This window comes from Ovis aries, chromosome 3, assembly GCF_016772045.2.
Source record: "Ovis aries strain OAR_USU_Benz2616 breed Rambouillet chromosome 3, ARS-UI_Ramb_v3.0, whole genome shotgun sequence".
Taxonomy (NCBI): Eukaryota; Metazoa; Chordata; class Mammalia; order Artiodactyla; family Bovidae; genus Ovis; species Ovis aries.
The window spans coordinates 38,198,573-38,220,000 of record NC_056056.1 but is presented as its reverse complement, the minus strand read 5'-3'; the positions used below and the strand labels follow the sequence as shown (position 1 = coordinate 38,220,000).

General features: G+C 38.4%; 2 protein-coding genes across 26 annotated transcripts in view; both read right to left on the bottom strand.

Annotated features, from left to right (window-relative positions):
* The window catches only part of C3H2orf42 (chromosome 3 C2orf42 homolog), a 35,857-nt gene extending 32,296 nt beyond the window's left edge, over positions 1–3,561 (bottom strand). For 2 of the 4 annotated variants that reach the window (XM_012167419.3, XM_042248058.1), the window contains exon 1: positions 3,473–3,561. The gene's annotated coding sequence lies outside the window, so the exon portion shown is untranslated. The remainder of the gene's footprint in view (positions 1–3,472) is intronic. The other 2 variants (XM_042248057.1, XM_004005808.5) reach the window with 1 other exon arrangement.
* Positions 1–21,428, bottom strand: part of TIA1 (TIA1 cytotoxic granule associated RNA binding protein) — a 53,107-nt gene that overhangs the window by 8,442 nt on the left and 23,237 nt on the right. For 5 of the 22 annotated variants that reach the window (XM_012167439.5, XM_012167453.5, XM_004005805.6 and 2 more), the window contains 6 exons: positions 18,024–18,132; positions 17,547–17,642; positions 17,363–17,447; positions 16,863–16,986; positions 15,897–16,042; positions 11,906–14,972 (listed from right to left, as the gene is read on the bottom strand). In XM_012167439.5, the coding sequence (XP_012022829.1) occupies positions 14,846–14,972; positions 15,897–16,042; positions 16,863–16,986; positions 17,363–17,447; positions 17,547–17,642; positions 18,024–18,132 (687 nt within the window). In that variant the 3' untranslated portion in view covers positions 11,906–14,845. Of the gene's footprint in view, positions 1–6,386; positions 14,973–15,896; positions 16,043–16,862; positions 16,987–17,362; positions 17,448–17,546; positions 17,643–18,023; positions 18,133–21,428 lie in introns of those variants that run through there. The other 17 variants (XR_001037475.5, XR_009599796.1, XR_009599794.1 and 14 more) reach the window with 7 other exon arrangements.

The following is a 21,428-nucleotide window of genomic DNA, read 5'->3' as shown; positions in this document are numbered from 1 at the left end:
AGATCATGTTTGCAAGTAATATATATGATAAAGGACTTATATCCTGAATATATAACAACATTTATAAGTTAACAGTAAAAAGACAAATAACCCAATTTTAAAATGAGCCAACGATATGAATGGATATTTCTCCCAAGAAGATATACAAATAGCCAATAAACACATGAAAAGATGTTCAAAACCATGCTATTAAGGAAATGCAAATCAAAACGAGATGCCATTTCACCAAGATGACTAAAAAAATACAGACAATAATAATGATAAAGAAAAATTGGAACCTTCATACATTGTTGATAATATTATAAAATGCTGCAACCATTTTAGAAAATTGGTGGTTTTGTACATAATGCTCATTGTAGTAGTATTCATAAAAGCCAGAAAGTAGAATCAATCCAAATGTCCATCAACTGATGAATGGGTAAACAAAATGTGATATATCCATACAATGGAATATTATTTGGCCATAAAAGGGAATGAAGTTCTGAAACATGCTATGGCATGGATGAATGAACCTTGACATACTATGCTACATGAAAGAAACCAGACATAAGAAGCCATACATTGTATGATTCCATTTAAACGAAATATACAGAATCAACAAATGCAGAGACACGAGTGGTTGCTAAGCTCTAAGGGGAATGGGGGGGATTACAAGTGACTGCTATTAAGTGTGACGTTTCTTTATGGGGTGATGGAAGGTTGCATTACTCTGTGAATATACTAAAATCACCAAATGTAACATTTTAAAAGAGTGAATTTTATGTTATATGATTTATATTTCAATAAATCTGCCACTAAAAACAAAAGGATAAAACTGAAAATCAACAAGGACCTACTGTATAGCACAGGGAACTCTACTCAATACTCTCTAATTACCTGGATGGGACAAGAATCTGAAAGAGTGGATATATGTATGTGTATATACATATGTGTGTGTGGGTGTACAGAATCACTTTGCTGTGCACCTGAAACACAGTACTGTAAATCAACTATAGTCCAAGATAAAGTAAAAATTATATTTAATGGGGAAAAAGAAATATTTGAAATGCAAATAACAAAGGGCTAATTTCCTAAAATAAGAGTTTTTGTAAATCAATAAAAAAAGAAAATCCCACTAGAAAAAATGAGTAAAGGGCATGGAAAGACAGCTTATTAAAAAAAAAGAAAAAAAATTTTTTCTGGTGGTATGGCTTGTGAGATCAGTTCCCCAACCAAGGATTGAATCCAGGTCCTCAGAAGTGGCAGAACAGTGTCCTAACCACCAGACAACCAGGGGATTAAAAATAAAAAAGTTTTAAATGTCCAAAACTCAACCTTGCAATAAGCAAGAAGCAAATTAAAACAAGACTTCAGCAAAGTGACAAAAAGATGTTATCACAGGAGGATGTGGAGAAACACACTCTGCATTGTTGGTAGGAGTGTAAACTGCAATATCGTCTTCAAAGGGATGTAAATAAAATAAAACTTAAAACACCCTTTGACATAACAATTCCACTTTTAAGATTCCATGAGTTCAAGTCTCACATGAACACGAAACATGCACAGGGGTAGTCCATGCAAGGTTGTCCATAACTGCACGGGAACAGCAGCAGTCTAAGAGCTAACTAAACAAATCATCGTGTAACTATAAAATATACTACTACAGAGTCATTAAAAAGTATCAGTTCTATATGTATTGATAAGGAACAAATATCAAGATACACTGTGGAGTTAAAAAAAAAGGTATAAAACTTTGTGTTTAACGTGATACTCCTGGTTTAAAAGAGAAAAAAAAAGGAAACAGGGAAGACACACATCTATATCACATATTGCCTCAGAAGAAGTGACTGGGGGACTCGGGAAATGGAAAGAGGGAGGGATATGCACATATCACTGTTTTGTAAAATTTGAATTTTAAACTTGTACTAGTATCACTTGGGATTCCCAGATGGCTTAGTGGTAAAGAATCCGCCTGCCAACATAAGAGATGCAGGAGATGAGGGTTTGACCCCTGGGTCAGGAAGATCCCCTGGACGAGGAAATGGCAACTCACTCAGTATTCTTGCCTGGAAAACCCCATGAACAGAGAAGCCTGGCAGGCTACAGTCCAAGGGGTCACAGAGTCAGACACGACTTAGCAACTGAACACGAGTATTACTTCTTAGAGAAAGCATACATGAACAAGTAACACAATTTGTAAATGACACGGATAGAGGAGGAGAATTAGTTAAGTTTAGAAATCCCACTATATTTTAGTATAATTTACTAGCATTTTGCTAATATACAAATGACTTAATTAGCACCAGGACAGTCCCAATTAGGCCAGAGAGGGTCGAAGTAGGAACTAATGATGTAAGCCCTGATGCAGGTCCAAGAATGGGGAAGGTGGTCTTCTCTCCTCCCCACTTCTCCTTTGATTATAAAAAATGCAGCCCTATTGAATAGTTCTCAGGGTTGTGCTCCCTTGCTGGCTTGCTTGTATATTTCAAAAGCCTCCTATGCTAATAAACTCATTCTTTACCCGCCACTTTGCCTCACACTTAACTCTCTGAGCTTCACTAAGTCCTGACACTAGTTGAACGGTTTCAGTTAAAAGATCAACATAGTGAGTTCCCATTTCCTCCTAAGTCAGGGATCTTGGGTTCAAGTCCGAATTTGAGTGTTGGCTGAGTCCCACCTGAGAAGGAATGCAGATTCATAAAGAATCTGTATTTGAGCTCTGCCTTAAGGGTCTTCTTTTCTGGGCAAGTTTTCTAAACAGCATCCTCGAATGGTGTACAGGAACTGGGGCTGGAAGAGCTACCCCACGAACACTCCCTGTGGTGGTGGGCTTTCACTCATGTGCCATTTGGCTGTAGAGCTACATTCAGTTCGCTGAATGCTGTTTAATTCTTGTGAAGCACAGTAAGTGAACGAGCACCATGAATAAAACATAAAACTTGCTAACATTTATTGAGTACAAGTAAGCCCTTCCCATGCATTTACTCCTGTAATGCTCACCACGATCCTTTGAAACTGGTATTATTTTACCAGTGGCTTAGAGAAAGCAGGGATTTGATTCCTGTTCCTCGGCTAGCCTCTAAATAGAATCTAAGGTGAGTTTGGAATCTGCTGGATTCTTTTGTCCAACCAGACAAGACAGGAAGGGGCAAGCCTAGAGCCAGAACTCTCAACTTCAGGTCCAGGCTGCTTCCGTTTGCCCTGCGCTGCCTCGGAACACCGGAGAAAGGCCAAGATCCCCTGTCACCTGGCCGGCACATCCCGCACCTTCCACCTGGCTTCCAGGACGCAGCCCGTCCCCAGACGCATCACCCGGGAACCTACTTCCCGGCATCCTCTCCGTGCGACCGCTCACTTCCGGTCTTAAGTAGGCCCGAGTAGAAGCATCACTCGGCCAGCACCCTGCTCTTGGGAAACGCTATCCGCCGGGATTCCGAGCTGTACGCCCTTGTCCCACTGCCGCCCACGCCTTCGGTCAACACAGTCCCCTTACCTGCCCTGCGCCCCCCACCCTGCGGCCCCGGGCTCCCACGCTGATGACCGCCCTCACCTCCTCTCTCTTCGCCTGCCGCGGCCTTTTACAAACGCGGCCAAACTGTTCGCTGTAACGACAGTCGTTATTGGTCAGAGCCGCCCCGCCTCAGTTCGCGCTGTCTGACGGGAGTTGTAGTTTACTCGACCTAGAGGCAGCGGACAACTGCTGCGGAATCAGGTGGTGGAACCTGCTCCTACCAGGCGGTTGTACCACGTTTTTTTGTTTTTTGTTTTTTTTTTTTGCTATGGCAAGCGTGCTCTGGACAACTCTGCTGGTACTGGAAGGCACAGCCAATTCTAGGGCTGGTCATGGCTAGTTCAGGCCTGAGTGAGTCCTGTTTCTGAGTAGAATTCCATCCGTCATTGATGCAAAAGTCAGATTTTCTATATTTTTAGCAACGTCCTCTCCGATTTAGTGTTTTGTCAAGGGAGTGTTGTCCACCAAAGTATTCGCTGTTTCTATCACTTGTGTGTATCAAGTTACCTTTTCTCCCTTAATTATAATCCGACGTATTACTTGAACGTTTTCCCTTAGGAGGGATTGGAATTGAGTTAATTGAGTTCCGGCATGACCTAGTTTTGGTCCATGGAATTGCAGAATAAATCTACATACTCTTTGTTGACAATAGCTGCTGAGTACAAATGTGTTAAGGGTGAGGCTTGTATGTACTGGAAAACCCCGGAATGAGATTTCCTGCACCTTTAGCCTTCATCCTGCTACTTATTAATCATTGCACTGTGGATTGGTCATCTGAGAACTGTCAAATGAAATAATATGAATAAATAAAAAGGTGAGAGCTGTGTTTGTTATATTCAGGGACATACTGAGGACTGTAGTCAATGAGACAGTCTCTCAACTCTGAGGAAGTGATGTGAAGAGGTTGGGGGGGAGGTTAGCACATCTATGATTTTGGAGAAGGGGTACGTGCATCAAGCACACGTTGGTAGAGGGGTGCTTCTGGTGACAAAGCACAGGTATCTTAGTTAATGATTTTAGTGTTTTGCTAATTATGGAAAGATGCAGGAAACTAGGTTCATAAAATCTGAATATCCATATGAAGTCCTATTCTCCCAATTTTTCCAGAGCACAGAGTGCCTTGTTTCTGATCTCCACCCTGAACTCCCTTCAAGGTGTGTTGAAGGTCAGTGACTGCAGTGGCTAATGACTTAATCCTTACAGAGCCAGATGGTGAGTGACATTCTTTCGCTGGCACAACCTTAGTCTTCTTAACTATTAATAAGAGAAGGGGTCCCTTCTGTGATTAAGATTTGCTATGTTGTTTCCTAATCTGGAAGTAGGGGGAGAAGGGAACATTTTTTCTTTTCCACGAATTATTTTCCAATTTTGTCTTTCCATTTCAAGTTTTAAAATGATCATCAGAATATCCTGGATCGGGACTTCCCTGGCCATCCAGTGGCTAAGAATCTGCCTTCCTATATACAGGGGAGGTGGGTTAAATCTCTAATTAGGAAACTAAGATCCCACATATCATGGAGGGACTAAGCCCCGGCACTGCACTATTGAACCCACTCGCCCTAGAGCCCATGTGCCACAAGAGAGAAGCCCCCACACACAACTAGAGAAAGTCCACACTATACAATGAAGAGCCTGTGCAGCCAAAAAAAATTTTTTAAGTATATCCTGGATCATCTAAATGATCACCTAATAATACAGTGGGGTCTCAACGTCTGGTTGTGTTTATATTAGTGCCAAGTGATTACACAAAGCCATTGTTCTCAGTTGGGAGCACTGCTTACACATCTAGTAGATGCCACAGGTGTTAAAGATCCTCCAATGCACAGGACATCCCTTACAACAAAGAATTATCTGGACCAAAATGTTAATAGCGTCACAATTAAGAGACTCTGTTGTAAAGAGAGCGTTTAAATTTTTTTCCAATGGAATTGCCCAAATGCATCCTAAGAGATCTGTGGGTTTTCAGCTGATACACATTATATGTATGTTCCAAACAACCTCATTCTAAAAGAGGTTTCTTTCTTCCAATCCAGGCATGCTGGGTTCTTCAATTCCTTCTTCAAATAAGGGCTTTATACAAATAAGGGCCTTCTTTATTTCAGTATGCTAATATTTTTTTTTTCCCCACTTAATTCTCTCATTGTTTTTATAGTATTTTTCTAATTGCCATAGGTTTGGGATTTTTATTTTTCTTTCTTCTTTGGCTCTCCTGGGTTTTCATTGCAGCGTGTGGGCTTCCCTTGGGGAACACGGGCTCTAGAATGGACGGACTCGGCAGTTGCAGCATGTGGGTTTGGTTGCCCCTAGGCATGTAGGATCTTAGTGCCCTGATCAGGGATCAAAGAAGGTGGATTCTTAACCATTGGACAACCAGGTAAGTCCTGGAAATAATAAATTAATAAGGTAATAATAGATAATCTTGTCCTCTTGACTTTAAGAATGTTTCTAGTTTCTCCATTTGCATGAAACTGGCTTTCACTCTAGTTATACTTAGTTAAGAAAGATGTCTAGTTCAAAAGTATTGTTTTCAAAACTTCCTCTATTACTTTCAAAGATAAACGTTATCTTTTACCTGCAACTTGCTTTTGTCACTTAACATAAGATACTATGATCATATTTCTTAAAACAAAACAAAACAAAACATTTTTTCTGGCTGTACTGGGTCTCATTGCTCTGAGGGCACTTCTCCAGTTGTGGTGAGTGGGGGCTTCTAATTGTAGTGCACAGGCTTCTCACTGCGGTGGCTTCTCTCGCAGTGGAGCACAGGCTTTAGGTGCATGGGCTCCTGTAGCTATTTATTATTCAATATGCAATCACTATGTCTAAAAGTCCTTGGAGGTCAAACGGACAAAGGACATAAACAGAAAAGTCACAGAAAAGAAACACAAACAACCAATTACCATGGGAAAAAAATCACTAACTTTACTTGCAATCAGGGAAATAGAAGAGATCATTTTACATGTCTCAGATTGGCAAAAATGAAAGCTTAATAACAATCAGCATTTGTAAAAGCGGGGCAAATGGGTGCTTTCAGACATTTTTGGTTGGAGTGTAAAATGATACAGCTTTTAAGAGGGCAATCTGACAATATATATCATACAATTTTTACACTTTAAATTCTTTAATCCATCTCTCAATTCTAAGTATCCTAGAGAAACAGTACACACATGCACACAAACACATTCTTGAACTGCTGTTCTAGTTTTTAATATAAAACAGAGGTATTTTTTTGTTGTGTATTTCCAAATGGGTGAACAGTAGAGGTTTTGTTTTTGGTGATCATTTACTTACCTTTGTGATTTATTCATAACTTATTGTTTTGAGATGTTAAAAAAATTATTGCTTTCTTAAACCCATCTGCTCCTTCCTCTCTGCTTCCTTCTCTCTACAGCCCACTAAATCAGGAAGGCAGTCTGCACTAGTTAAACATCCCCACCTCCCACTCCCTAACCCACTGCATCCACATTTTGTTCCTACTATTTCACTGCAAGTGTTAGTTTTCAAAGTCACCAATTACTTCTTTATTGCTAAATCCAGTGAACATTTCCCCCCTCTGCCACACTTGACCCTTGACTACTATTTCCTTGAGCTGTTTCCTTCCTCATCTCTGCAACATTATGGGCCTTCAGTATTTCTCCCGCGTCAGGCAGCTCTTCCTTTCTCCTTTGCAAGCTTAGCTGTCTCTGCCACTTCCATACAGACAGACCTAAGAGTTCTGCCCTCAATCCTCTTCTCACCCTACTGTCTTTCTGGGTGACTGCCACTCCTTGGGTTGAACTACCACCTAAATGTTGATAAGTCCCTTCTCTTTTCCAGCCTGGATCTCCCTTCCAAATTCTACATCATTATCGACTGGATATTTCTACCTCAATGTCTTACGTGCCTACACCCCATATTTTGGAAGGCAGATCTCATAAAACTGGCCCTGGTTTGGTCCTTTAGTTTTAGCTCTTATCACCTCATACCCAGTATTTTATCAGCACACAGCAGAAAGCCATTTGTTTAAAATGAGACTGAGATAATTAAATTAATTAAATGATTTACTACCTACAGGGTATATATACAGCACTGAAGAAAACAGTCACCAGCTTCTAATGGGGAACACAGATTTTAAAGATATAATCGCATAAATACATAATTTAAAATTATGACAAATGCTCTAAAGGAAAACTAAAAGATGACTTGAGAGGCTCCTGATTTAGATTGTAGGTAGAGAAAGGAAGAAGTTTTAGAGGAAGAGACATTTAAGTGGAGAGCTGAAGACAAACAGCAGACAGACAAAAGGCATTCACACGGCAGGGTTCTGCAACGGGAGTCCTGATCCCCAACCCCCTCTGCTATGCCTTGCTTTGTGAAGCATTTCACCTGTGCCAGCTGGCTCAGTATTAGGCTCTGCCAACAGGGAACCAGAGGAACATGCAAGGCAATGACAGGAAGGAATGTTCCTTATGGGTTCTGGTTCAATCTTTGTATTCAGTGTACAATCCAATGCATCAGTGTACAGAAGACCCAGGGGTGTTCCCCTCAGTGGTTCTCTGGACCTGCCCCTGCTGCACCCTCAGGCTACACTTTTCCTCACTTGCAGCTGCTTCTATGGCAGCTTTGGATGCACCAGCCTGTAACACCCTCAAAGGCTGACATAAAATACAGGACACCCAGTTAAACATGGATTCCAGTTAAACATCATATAACTTTTTAAGTTTGTTTCATATAATATTTGGGACTGTGCTTTCACTTGCTAAATCTGGCAACCCTAGCTCCCTCACCTGGTGGACCATTTCTAAAGATCAACTCTGGCCAATGGTAGGCAGCTTCTAAGGACAGGTCTGGCCCACACCTTCTGGCATGTTTCTTACCAGGCTGCAGGTTCCTGCAATAATCAAGCCCACTTTGAAGAGGTTAGAAATTTCAAGTGCCCTCCTAAACTCTTAGCTTCTGCACTGTCCACTCTGCTCAGAAGTAGTAGCTTTTTTTTTTTTTTTTGCACTTGCAATTTTTGGACTCCTTCTACGGGCTAACCATTTTTCACTATTTACACTAAAATTTCCCTCTGTCTCCTGATGGGATTCTGATATATAAAGTGGCTTGCAGTGAAGTTGGATAAACACAGACTACTTTAGAAGACAACTGCAGGCCGTATTAAAGATTTTGGTCTAAAAACAAAAAAAGTAAAGATTTTGGTCATTGTTTTTCAGTTTCTCAGTCATGTCAGACTCTGTGACCCCATGGACTGCTGCATGACAGGCTTCCCTGTTTGTCACCATCTCCCAGGTTTGTTTAAACTCATGTCCACTGAGTCAATGATGCCATCCAACCATCTCATCCTGTTGCCCTCTTCTCCTCCTGTCCTCAGTCTTTCCCAGCATCATGGTCTTTTCCCATTTTAGATTACATCCTAAATATAATCTGAAGCAAAGACTTTCAAGAAGGGAAGAGTCATGATCAGATCTACATCTATAAAAGATTCCTTTGGGCTTCTGATTCTGACAGAAAGGTTAGCAGTCTGGTACCTGGATCTTTACCCTTCTCCTGGAAACCACAGGGAGCAATAAGGAAAACCTATGACCACCAACTCCCACAAGCAGTATCTTAAGTGAAGCCAGGGATACAGAGAAAACTCAACACATTCCACATTGAGAAGAAGCGTGGTACTGGATGGGAGGCCAACTGAGTGCTGTGGGGGAAGGACAGGGAGTGAGGAGGGGCCAGTAGTGGCAGACCTCAGAAATCATTTGCAAATATTCAGTCTGAGAGCCAAACCGTGAGTGGAGCCAGCTGTCGGAAGGACTGAACTAGTATGTGAGTACTGGAAGAGGCAGGGAGGGAAGATGTATTAAGTGCCTAAAGGATCCAGGGGAGATGTCTTTCAGAAAGCAAGTTAGGGGATCTCCTTGAAGACAAGAGTTTTGTCACCTAATGGAGCACATGAAGGAATCAAGGGTGCTCAGCTGGCACAGAACTTCTGAACAGGGCCTCATCCCAGAGAGGAACCATGGCTACACTTTTAAGGAGACAATTCATTGTAGCCACAGAAAAGGGAGGTAAGAAACCCTGACAGGGTCTTTCCCCTTCATCCTCCTGCTGGTACTTGGTCTAGAAAAAAACAACCGTTTCAAATATGAATAAACAGATAGGTGTAAGCACAGCATTTGTACCAAGATACTGTAATTAAAAATAAGAAAGACAGCAAAACTTACCCAGAGTTTCCCCGGAGAAAACTCACAAGAAAATGTTCCCATAAAGCAGTTGAAAATAATACACTGACATTCCAATGTAAATTTTAAAAATCTAATGAAGCAAATGCAGCTAAGAAATACAAGAATTCAGGGAAGAGCTGTCCCTAAAGTGAAACAGAAATTGGTAGAATTTAGGAAACAGAAAAAAAATTTTTTTTCCCCCAGAAATGAAGGTTACATTAAAAGGAACACAGCTGAGTCGGGATACCACAGGAAGCACGTTAAAGAACACAGATTAGAGATGAGAAATGCAGGGACTTCCCTGGCGGTCCAATGGTTAAGACTCCACGCTTCCAAAGCAGGGGACGCGGCTTTGATCTTTGGTCAGGGAACTAAGATACCGTACGTCACGGTGCCAAAAAAAAAAAAAAAGGCAAACGAAAAGATAAAAAATAATTAAGAACAAATGATAGAAACTGATGAGGAAATCCAACATATAATTGGCAAAGGAAATCCAACATATAATTGGAGTTGCCAAAGAAAACCAAAGCAGTGGGATAGTACAAATATTTATGAATATAATTCAGGAAAGCAAGAAATATTAGCTTGGTGCATGCACCTGGCTCAGGGAATGCTTCTTTTCTTACACAGTGTTTTCCCTGGCTTGTCTCTTCCCATTTGCCTGATTTTCCAGTATTTAAGTCTTCTCACATTCTCCATAGTTCTGTGAAGCTTCTCACAATACATAGCCCGACCTCTAGAGAGCCTCAAGTCTGGCCTGCTGACCGTCAATCTGGATTGGCTGCCAGGTCTCTTCACAACTGTAATCCTAAAACTTCCTATTATCTCACTCCTGTTTGATCCTGTTTCTAGGTACTACATCATATTTTTTTTCCTGACTTATTCTTGTTCTGATGGAATTTATCCAGTTTATCCCTGAGAATCAGTCTTCTGTGAACTTACATAATCTAGTCTTTATTCTGTTGTGACCCATGACCATAATTCATTTACACTTCTGAAGACAGTGCCCCACTGATTCCTAGGTTCATTGTTGTCATTGGGTATTTTTCTCAACCCTTTTTCTATCTGGTAAATTTTAGGATGGGCCCCTTATAGACCTGGCATCCTAAAATTTTATAGTGGTATGGCTTCATATGAATCTTTCCTATTTATTGTGCAAACTCAACATTAGCCTTTCTTCAATCTTAAAACTCAAAAAATCATTAGGGAAATTTTCCTTTATTTAATTAATTCTACCCACTCCCCTATTTTCTGTTTTCTTCTTGGAACACTTATTGATTTTATATTATAAACCTCCTGAATTGATCCATATTTATTTTTTCTACTTTTGATTTCTGTTCCAGAACATCTCCTTGTCTTTTAATACTCCCACTGAATTTATTCTCATTTCTTATTTTGACATTTTATTAGGATTCTGTTCTAATTTCTTAAATACAGTATAAGTTTTTGGATTCTTGAGAGTTGCTATTTAGCTCTACCTTTTGCAGTCAAAGTTTTTCTCAATTTCTGGTGACCTTTGGCTCACTTCATTGAAAAGTGAAGCACTAAAAACCTGTTTGGAAGGTTTGTGTACATGGGCAGGGCTTACTGGTCAACACACTCCACTCTAAGAGGACTGGTGGCCAGTTACTTTTTGGTTTTGTTGCTCAGTTGTGTCCAACTCTTTGCGACCCCATGGACTACAGCATGCCAGGGTTCCCTGTCCTTCACCACCTCCCGGAGCTTGCTCAAACTCATGTCCACTGAGTCAGTGAGGACCTTCAAATATTAGCATCTGTCTTTTCACTCAAGAGCAGCTTAGTATTTCCACAGTAGGAGCCTCTAAATCTTGCATGTTTAAGTATGGTTATTGGTCTTCTAGAGCTGAAAACAGATAAGCTAGGCATCTCATTTATCTAGTATGTAAATCTGCTTAACTCCTACATTCTGTGCAGTAACTCATTTAAGCATATTAACCCTGAGTCAAAAATCTACTTTGTCCTTTTTTAGGTGAATTACTATTAGAATAACTTCAGCCTCCAACTTCAGAGACCATAGGGTAAAGTACTACTCAACTGAGACTCATTCATATACATTTTACTCAAGGTTCTTAAATTAAAATTTGTTGTTTTAGAGGTATGTTCTTCAAGTTCTAAACAGTCAAAATGTAGTCACTGGAAAAAATGCAATAATCCTGTACACAAAAAAGATTTTGTGTTTAGAAATCATCACTCTTTCATTGAAAGGGTTTGCTCTTTATTTCCTACAAACACAGTTTATTTTTCCAATTCAACTGTAACTTCAAGAGCACCCTGTATCTCTTAGTAAACTCAATTCTAATTCTCTATGCAAACTAGTCCTTATCAACCGCCTTTTCCAAAGTAATAGAACTCTTAACACACAAACAAAAGGAAGTTGAGCAAGCACAGAAACAAAACAAGAATAAAACTAGAATGTGAATCTCATTTTCCACAGGGAGAGAATATCAACAGGGAAAATGAGATCCTGATTTCATATAATAAGTTTTCTACAGCAATTCTTTGCGGTATCCCAATGCAAAGCATGGTTTCTGGAATAAGATTAAAAAGAAATGTAACAAATACCTGAGTGAATATAACAATATGGCTAGACCAAAAAGAAAAAAAAAAAAATCTCACACACAATAATCACTGCAAGAAGATCCCAAAGGTTATAGAAAACATAAAGGAACTTTAATATCCAAACAGTCAGGGCAAAGAATACTGGATTAATGAACCCCTTAAGTGTGAACCACTTCAGGTTCTTTACAGTACCAGATGTATTTTAAAGTAAAATCTGAATGCATATTGCAGAGAATGAATTCATTTTAAAAACTGTAATTTCCTTACCAGATACTAATACCAGTATGATTTTTAGACTGTTAATTTTTAAAATGATTTAACACTGAGGATAAGATTTAAAGCAAAGTTAGCAATGTTCCTGAATTGCAAATTTGTTCAGTAGTAACCCTTTGAGTAATACTACTTTCTTCTCAAAAAGTAGTCTGTACATTTTAGAATTGTGCATTAAAAAAATATTGGCTAATAAAAAGTGTTATTACTTGATATAGTCAAAATGAAAGGAAAACTACACTTTTGTTTAGATTATTTATGCCCAAATAATTTACCCTGCAGTCCACAGATGTATAGGACATAAAATTTTTTTGAATATGAGAAAAACAATGAGGGTCCTAAAACAGGAACATAAACCAGAAGAATCTAAAAACAGCATCCTATTATTTCATTTTTTGAGTATTTCATTTAAGCTGCTTTTGGTTGCATGCCCTGATCTGTAGAAGTTAACAAGGAAATAAAATTTCCAAGTGTTTACAACTGCATAGAATTGAGCCCCAGAGAATTATACATTTATGAGCTATCTTTCCTGGGCTCTGGTTTACTGGAGTATTGGCTTAGAGACCAGTTCAGGCTCCTATGCTGCTACCTGGAGAATACAGGCCAGGAATCTCTTAAGATTCCACGGGCCTTTTCTGTTCCTAAACAAAATACGGGGAGCTCTCTGGTCTTAAAAAGAACAACCAAGCATCCGAATAGGTATAGTGGGGATCCTTTTCCTTTGTGAGTCAAACAGGAGAGTTTGTGACTTTTATTGAAAACAAAATAAAACAAAATCTCCCACTATTGTTCTAAGAGACTCTGAAACGTATTAGAAATTTCAAAACTAGAACAATGCCATCAAAGATTAAACTTCTTAATGCTTGGAGCCAACCCAAAATAAAACTGGGAACTCCAGGAAAACAGGTACCAAAAGAATCAAAGTAATGATTGCACTGAGGCTTCTCCTCTTCAAAGGCTGTCTAAGGAGGTAGGATTTCAAGGGTTTTTTGTTTGTTTGTTTGTTTATCTTTTGGCCTCTGAACATTTAAAAAATGCTTTGCCCGGCTGGTCATTCAGGCTAATTTTGGAGTTCACAAGGAACCCCCATGCCTGACCTAAGGATATTCTACAGTTTCACAGCTATCATTTGTACATATTAAAATCAAGCTGATTTACTCTTTTTGAGTAAATATAACTAGAATATGGCAAATTAATATATTCTTTTACATACAACTTTGTGTCTCAAAATTCTGGAAAAACAAGAGCTGATGACTTTGTATTCAAAGACTACCAAAGTGTGTATTTCATATTCACATGCAAACAAAACTTTATAAATCTCCTGTCGACTCTGCATGATGCCTTTAAGGAGGAAATGACATACAAAGTGTGGTAACTGTGCAAAATATTAAATTGCTAAAACATTTTACATAATGAAATAATACATGTAAATATAGAAGTTGACATATGAAATTAACATGGATTCACAAGAACTTATCACATTTCAGAGATTTTCTTTAGTAACAAGTTTTTGTTTTTATAATTCCTGGTACACAGCAAAGTTTATCATGGAAGATAAAAACCCTTTTAAACAGACTCAACAGGGAATTCTTGAGGCACCTTCTCATATAAAACACAAGATGAATACAATTATCAATCCATCTGAGAAAAGTTTTCAATCTAAATGAACATCATTTTTTTTCCATTTAAGTGTATTTTACAGAACTTTAATAAGGCAAGACAAATTTGTGAAAAAAATGTAGATACAAAAATGATGTAAACTAATAATTTATATTTAAAAACGGCAGAGGGAAACCGTGGCGATGGGACAGCTCAAACAATGTCTATTTCAAAAAAAACCCTAAAACAGAATTGTGCATTAGCTGAAGATTACAAAGAACTTCTAGACTCTGCACAGTTTTGGTTTTTCTTTTTTTTTTTTACATCTTTATATTACATGTTTTAAATCATATCAGGAATGCAAACTAGAACTGCACACTACTTCAGTGGAAAAAAGTCCAACATTGTGCAATTTTCTGCCTCAATTTTAAAAAAAGTGGCAGCAATCCCTGCATTTGTATTTGAAACAAGGATCTGAGAATCTTTATTAAAAAAGGTAATGAAGGCAAAAATTGGCAGACATCCAGCATCTTGTTTCTTTTTAAAACAATGTGGATGATAAGTAATTTCATGATTGAAAAATGAATCTTTTAAATAAATACACTGTATCTGGCATTTGCACTGACTGATTTGATAAATCTGTAAGTAAACAACGGCTTTACTACTCCCTGTAGCCTTAAGCCCCTGACTTTAGATTCTGGAGTCCTTTTTCACTGGGTTTCATACCCTGCCACTCGATACCCTGCAGGCTGATTAGGCATCATGCTGCCATTCTGTCCTGGAGGTGGCTGCACTCCATAATTTGGTCCCATCCATGGTGGAGAAGACTGTGTCTGACTGGTGGAGAATGTGAAAGAAGCAGAGGGGAAGGGAAATCCACTGATTAAAATAAAATGTAATGCCAAGAAGAAATTACACATATGTGGGAAATATCCTTTTCCTTAAGCCCAAATATAAGAATAATTGTTTAAGTCAGAGAAAGCAAAGGCAAAAGGTTTTTCTTTTAAAAATAAGCATCCATGTAGCTTTAATTTGTACAGTTTAACTCTGTTAGTTTAACTACAGCTAAGAAAATACCCTTTATCTATAAACATTTATTCCCTTTGAACTCAGAAAAACTCATCTCTAATCTCAGAACTGTTCTCCTGGGGTTTGACATACATTGAACAAGCCACTGTCTGAAAGAATCTTGATCATCTGGTATAATACGGACTTGCATTTATATTACTCAAAGAAGAAATTAAAATATTTATTAGTATATGTAAGCTTATAAATATTTCAACATAGCAAGATTCATTTTAAATAAAAACTGCAAAGTGTTTTTTCAGAAATTTAAGTAAAACTGCATAATTCAGGATGTATAAAGCTTTTGTGTAACAATGTACGAATAAACCCTTTTGCACAGGAAAAAAGCCTAATGAATAAAAGCAACTAGGATCAAAATAACTGTATCCAAGAAAGACTAGTGACCATTAGTCACATAAAAACCTTAACAACTATTAAGTTACTATTTTCTTACTTAAATACTTGTTGAATCATTCAAGCATTACCAAAGTGCTTATAATGCTGGTTATAAATCAAAGCAACACATTTGCAGACAATTTTTAAAAGATATACACTTAAAACTATAAAGTAAAAAGCTCTCTAAAATGCTATGCTTTAGATAGAAGGCCACATTACCTGCTAATTACTTAAAATCTCTTCCTAAGTTCTTGACATTTTCAAAGGTTAATAATAAAGGAAAAGAACAAGTGTGCTTACTTAAATCCTTGCTGGTTCCACGGCTGGCCATACATTCCATATGCAGGTACTTGCCAACCATTAGGCATATACTGGCCAATTTGTTGTGCATTCCCATACCACTGGCCCCACTGGCCATAAGCTTGTGGATATCCAATTTGATTCTGCTATTAAGCAAAGTTATAACAGATAATTTAGTATTATTTGAAATTATAGGTGCATATACAGTCCTTATATACCACAAATACATAACCATAACACATAGGGTCATCATTACAATGAAAACTAAAGGATAAGCAAGAGTAAGTTGTCAATGTTAAAAAGCAGCAAGGTCATACTGCTTCAACTCTACAGTGATGCTCTAAATGCCATATTCTTTGAGCCAGCAGGTAATGCCCTAGAAATAAACATTCAACTCAAGAGAACATATAAGTGTTTTGTAAATCATCCATGACTGTTTCCTTTAGATAAGGAAGATATGAAGACTATATATATTCAGTTTACTTAAGAAAGTTATATAGTTTAGGATTTTCTCAATCCTATCTTGATGTTTCATTTACTATTTCCTCATAGACATGTTTGTGGGATCAAGTTTGAACTACTAGAGCTGCCTGGAAAAACAAAGGTGGCAAAATCTGGAAGAAAATGCCAAGGTCCTAAATATATTTATAGCTTTTGTTTCAACTGAATTCAAACATGCTTGTGAGTTCTCCAAATAGTATGTAAGTCTACTAAGAATTAGAAAAAAATTTAATACTGTTAGGTTTGTTAGAACATTTAAAAATTCAATGTGGTGTGAGCATGAGTCAGTTGAGGCAGTCACATTCACCATTTCACCACGGCATCCATGAACCATCACTCTGGAACTATAATATACATGTAGGAAGAGCCCCTATATGCCATCACTGTAGCTAGAAACATTAACAATTTCATTTAAAGATACCTATTAGTCCAGCCATTACTTTGCAAAGTCAAGAACCCTCTCACCTGTTGCACAGGATTTATCATATCAAGAGTTTCTTTGCCCCAGTAGCATTTTACAACATGGCCTTCAATGGTAGTTCCATTAACAGAAACAATTGCATGTGCTGCACTTTCATGGGAATTGAACCTATTGAAAATATTAAGAATTACAATGATATTACAATTACAATGATAATACAATTATAATAATATTAAGAATTACAATATAAATTGTTTAAGGTACTTATAAATAAAACATTTGAAAAAATCAAACTGGGCCTGAGGTAAAACAGGAAGTTAATATAAGAGAATAAAATGGCCTAAGTTTTCATTTTTTGGAGAAAATTCTCTTAATAGAAAATGATTTGCCTTTGTATTAGAAGGAAGGAGTTATTGTGGCAAATTTAATAAAAGCTAGAGAAATTTCTATTTCTTCATAACCAAAGTAAATTTTAAAGAAAACCACTAAGTTATAAGTTCAAAAATGATCTGGAGGTAAAAGTTTTTTTAAAAACCACACCTACCGAACAAAAGAATATCCTTTATCTGGAAAGACTCGAATTTCCATTATTTGTCCAAATGGTGAAAAAGTCTGACGCATTAGTTGTTCTGTTAGACAAAATCCAAAACCATATCGCATTAAAATCCTACAAATATCAAGTACTTTAAAATTAACCTTAAGATGCCACATAGGTAAAGTCCCCATACCTGTTAGCCCGGAAGTGACGCCTCCACAGTACACAGTACAGTTGCTTGGACTAGACTGATTTACGACCTCATCATATGATAGCTGTTTGGTGTTTGCTGGGGAGAAAAGTTTAATATTTTTAGTTCATAAAATGTTCAGAAAGAGGAAAGCAATATTAACTATACTACTGTAATGGTAATATTTATCTTGATCAAAATGCTTGTTTAATACATATTACAATTTGATTGAGGATTAAACCTCCCTGAAGAATGTCTAAATATTACTCAGTATTCTCTAATTAACAGGAGACTTGACATTAGAGATATTACTTAATATTTATAATTACAAAAATGAAAACTAAGTACATTTTTGAACAGTAGTCTTGATTTGCTTCTCATCTATTTCTGCAATAAGTCTCCGGGAACAGCTCTAACATTTAAAATCTAGTGTTTTTCCTCCAAAATTCCACATTTCCTTTTCTTCTCCAATACACCTACACTCATATGTACTCTTTGGAGCTGGAGGCTTTCGGGTTGCCCAGTTAGTTCTGATTTGTCTTCCACCAAGCCACTGGCCACCCATCTGTTGAATGGCGTTTTCAGCATCCTGTTCCACACAACATTAGAAATGACAAAGAAGCCACTGTTAGTTGAAGTTAAACAACTGTTTGCAAAAGAGAAAACTCATGGTTGCTTTCCACAAATGTTTTCTTAATGGAATACTTTATGATATACACAATATATGACAGCTTTCCTAAAATACAATGGTGCTTTTATTTATTTTACAATGGTGCTTTTAAATTGTCTTTCTTTTACCTCATAAGGGCTTTTGGGAATTTTATTTTATTTTTAAAATTTTATTTATTTATCTGGCTGCTCTGGGTCTTAGTTGTAGCATGTGGGATCCAGCTCCCTGACCAGGGATCGAACCTGGGCCCCCTGCACTGGGAGCTCAGATTCTCAGCCACTGGACCACCAGGGAAGTCCTGTGGGAATTTTAATCACCTGAAAGACTCGAGCCCAAAAGCCCCTGTGAGGTAGCCATTGTCAAGTTCACCCAACAACCCAGACTATTATGGATGAAAATCTCACTTTATACAATCCAACAAGCTTTCAACAACAGCATTTGATTACTCATTCATCTAACAAGTAAATACTGAGCAGTCATCATGTTCTAGACAGCAGTTAACGTCAAGTGCTGGGAATACAGTCAAAGAGGCAGACACGGTCTCTGCTGCCAGGGAGCTTCCACTTTTTGGAGGGGACAAATAAAGTAATTATTAGTTATGGTAAGTGCCATGACAGAAACAAAAGGCTGAGAGCAAGAATATGCCATGCTGAGATACAGGGATAAGAATCTACCTTAGGGAACCCACTTACACTGTTGGTGGGAATGCGAACTAGTACAGCCACTATGGAGAACAGTGTGGAGATTCCTTAAAAACTACAAATAGAACTGCCTTATGACCCAGCAATCCCACTGCTGGGCATACACACCGAGGAAACCAGAATTGAAAGAGACACGTATACCCCAGTGTTCATCGCAGCACTGTTTATAATAGCCAGGACACGGAAGCAACCTAGATGTCCATCAGCAGACGAATGGATAAGAAAGCTGTGGTACATATACACAATGGAGTATTACTCAGCCATTAAAAAGAATACATTTGAATCAGTTCTAATGAGGTGGATGAAACTGGAGCCAATTATACAGAGTGAAGTAAGCCAGAAAGAAAAACACCAATACAGTATACTAACGCATATATAGGGAATTGAGAAAGATGATAACGATAACCCTGTATGAGAGACATCAAAAGAGACACAGATGTATAGAACAGTCTTTTGGACTCTGGGGGAGAGGGAGAGGGTGGGATGATATGCGAGAATGGCATTGAAACATGTATAATATCATATATGAAACGAATCACCAGTCCAGGTTTGATGTATGATACAGGATGCTTGGGGCTGGTGCACTGAGATGACCCAGACGGGGCGGGAGGAGGGAGGGGGGTTCAGGATTGGGAACATGTGTATACCTGTGGCGGATTCATGTTGATGTATGGCAAAACCAATACAATATTGTAAAGTAATTAACCTCCAATTAAAACAAATAAATTTATATTGAAAAAAGAAGAATCTACCTTAGGGCAGCACAATTAGGGAAGGTCTCTTAGAAATGACTTTTAAGCTGAGGAAAAGGAGCTAGAAAAGTCAAAAACCCAGAGTGTTCCTGGTAGAGGGAAAACCACTGCAAGTATGTTAGGGCAGGCAAGAGTTTGGCACACATCTAAAAGAAGCATGTGAAACACAACTAGTATCACTGGAATCTAGTGTGCCAAAAGGAAAAGTGTGAGAAGAAAAAACTGATTATTTTAAGTAAGAGATTATCATGATCCAATTTATGTCTTAAGAAGGCCATCCTTATGTTTTAAGGAGAACAGTTTGGGGGAGATAAGACAGTAAAAAGACACTTTATAAGACTAATGTAATATTCAGATTAAAAAAGAATGTCGGTGACCAGGACTAATACAGTAGCAGTGATGTAACCTAAAGGAAGAGTCAATAGAATGGGGGTGGGGGGGGGGCCGTGTGCACAGTAACTAAAAGGGCAGGAATCAAAGCCAACTCCTAGGCTCCTGCTTGGGCAGCAGGGAGGACGGTGCTAGTACTGACGGAAATGAGAAGCCTGGGAGGCAGCGGAGGAACAAGTTTGAGGAAGAAACGATTATTTAAGACACATTAAGTTTCAGATATGTGTAAGACAGCTAAACGAAGATAATTTGTTAGTTAAGTGTGAAGTAAATGGAGCTGCAGATAGAAGGTTCAGAGCCACGAAGAAAGACTGGAGAGAAAAGAAAGCGTCCTACGATAGAGCCCTGAAAAACAGCAAAATGTGAGAACTGGATAAAGGAGAAATCGCGAGCTAAGGTGACCAAGAAGGAATAGCTGGTGATGAAGGAAGAAACCCACAACAATGTACTGTCAGAGAGCCAAGCAAGCAGAAATCAATAGGTGAACCTGAAAAGAGTAGGCTTGGTGTAGAGTAAGAATAAAGCCAACGTAAGAGTAGACTGAAAAGGACGTGGGGTTCAGCTTTGGTCGAATGTGCGCTTAACCTAGCACAAAACAACAGGTAAATTTAAGGCTAAAAGTGTTCTTAAGACACGTAAAAAGGAAATGATTCTTGAAAAAACAAATATTGCTTTCCACACTAACCAGTCTGAACTCTGTAAGATGTTTAACAACTATCTGTTGTTGGATGAACTGTCACTTAAATTTATATGAAGTCCTATCTATCCAGCCTCGTAACTGTGAAAGTGACCTCATTTGCATTTGAAATAGGGTCTTTGCAGGTGTATTAGTTAAGATGTGGTAATACAAGTTAGGGTGAGCCCTTTTAAAGAAGGGCTGTTGTAAGAAGATGAGAAGTTAACAAGGACACATACAGAGGAAAGAGGGTCGTGTGTGAAGACAAAGGTAGAGACTGGAGCAATGCAGCTGCAAGTCAAGGATGCCGAGGACTGCCAGTTACCACCAGAAACTAACGAGGGCAGGAAGGACACTTCCAGCGTCCTCAGATGGAGCATGGCCATGATGACAACCTGATTCCAGACTTCTATCCTCTAGAACATAGAGAATCTTTTTCTTGTTCTAACTCACTCAGCTACTGTGATACAGCAGCCCTAGAAAACAAATATAATCACATGCTCATATACAACTACAGTGGAGGAAAGACTTCTTCCACTGCAACAGCAGAAAAGAGGGAGGAGGTGAGAGTATTTAATGTAGGTTTGGTGGTAGAAAGCTGAGGGCATTTCTGTGTGATAGCTTTTACTTTCTCATTTGAAGCTCAGGGTGATGATGGAGAAAAAGAGCGAGGAATATCTGAGGAAAAATGAGGGA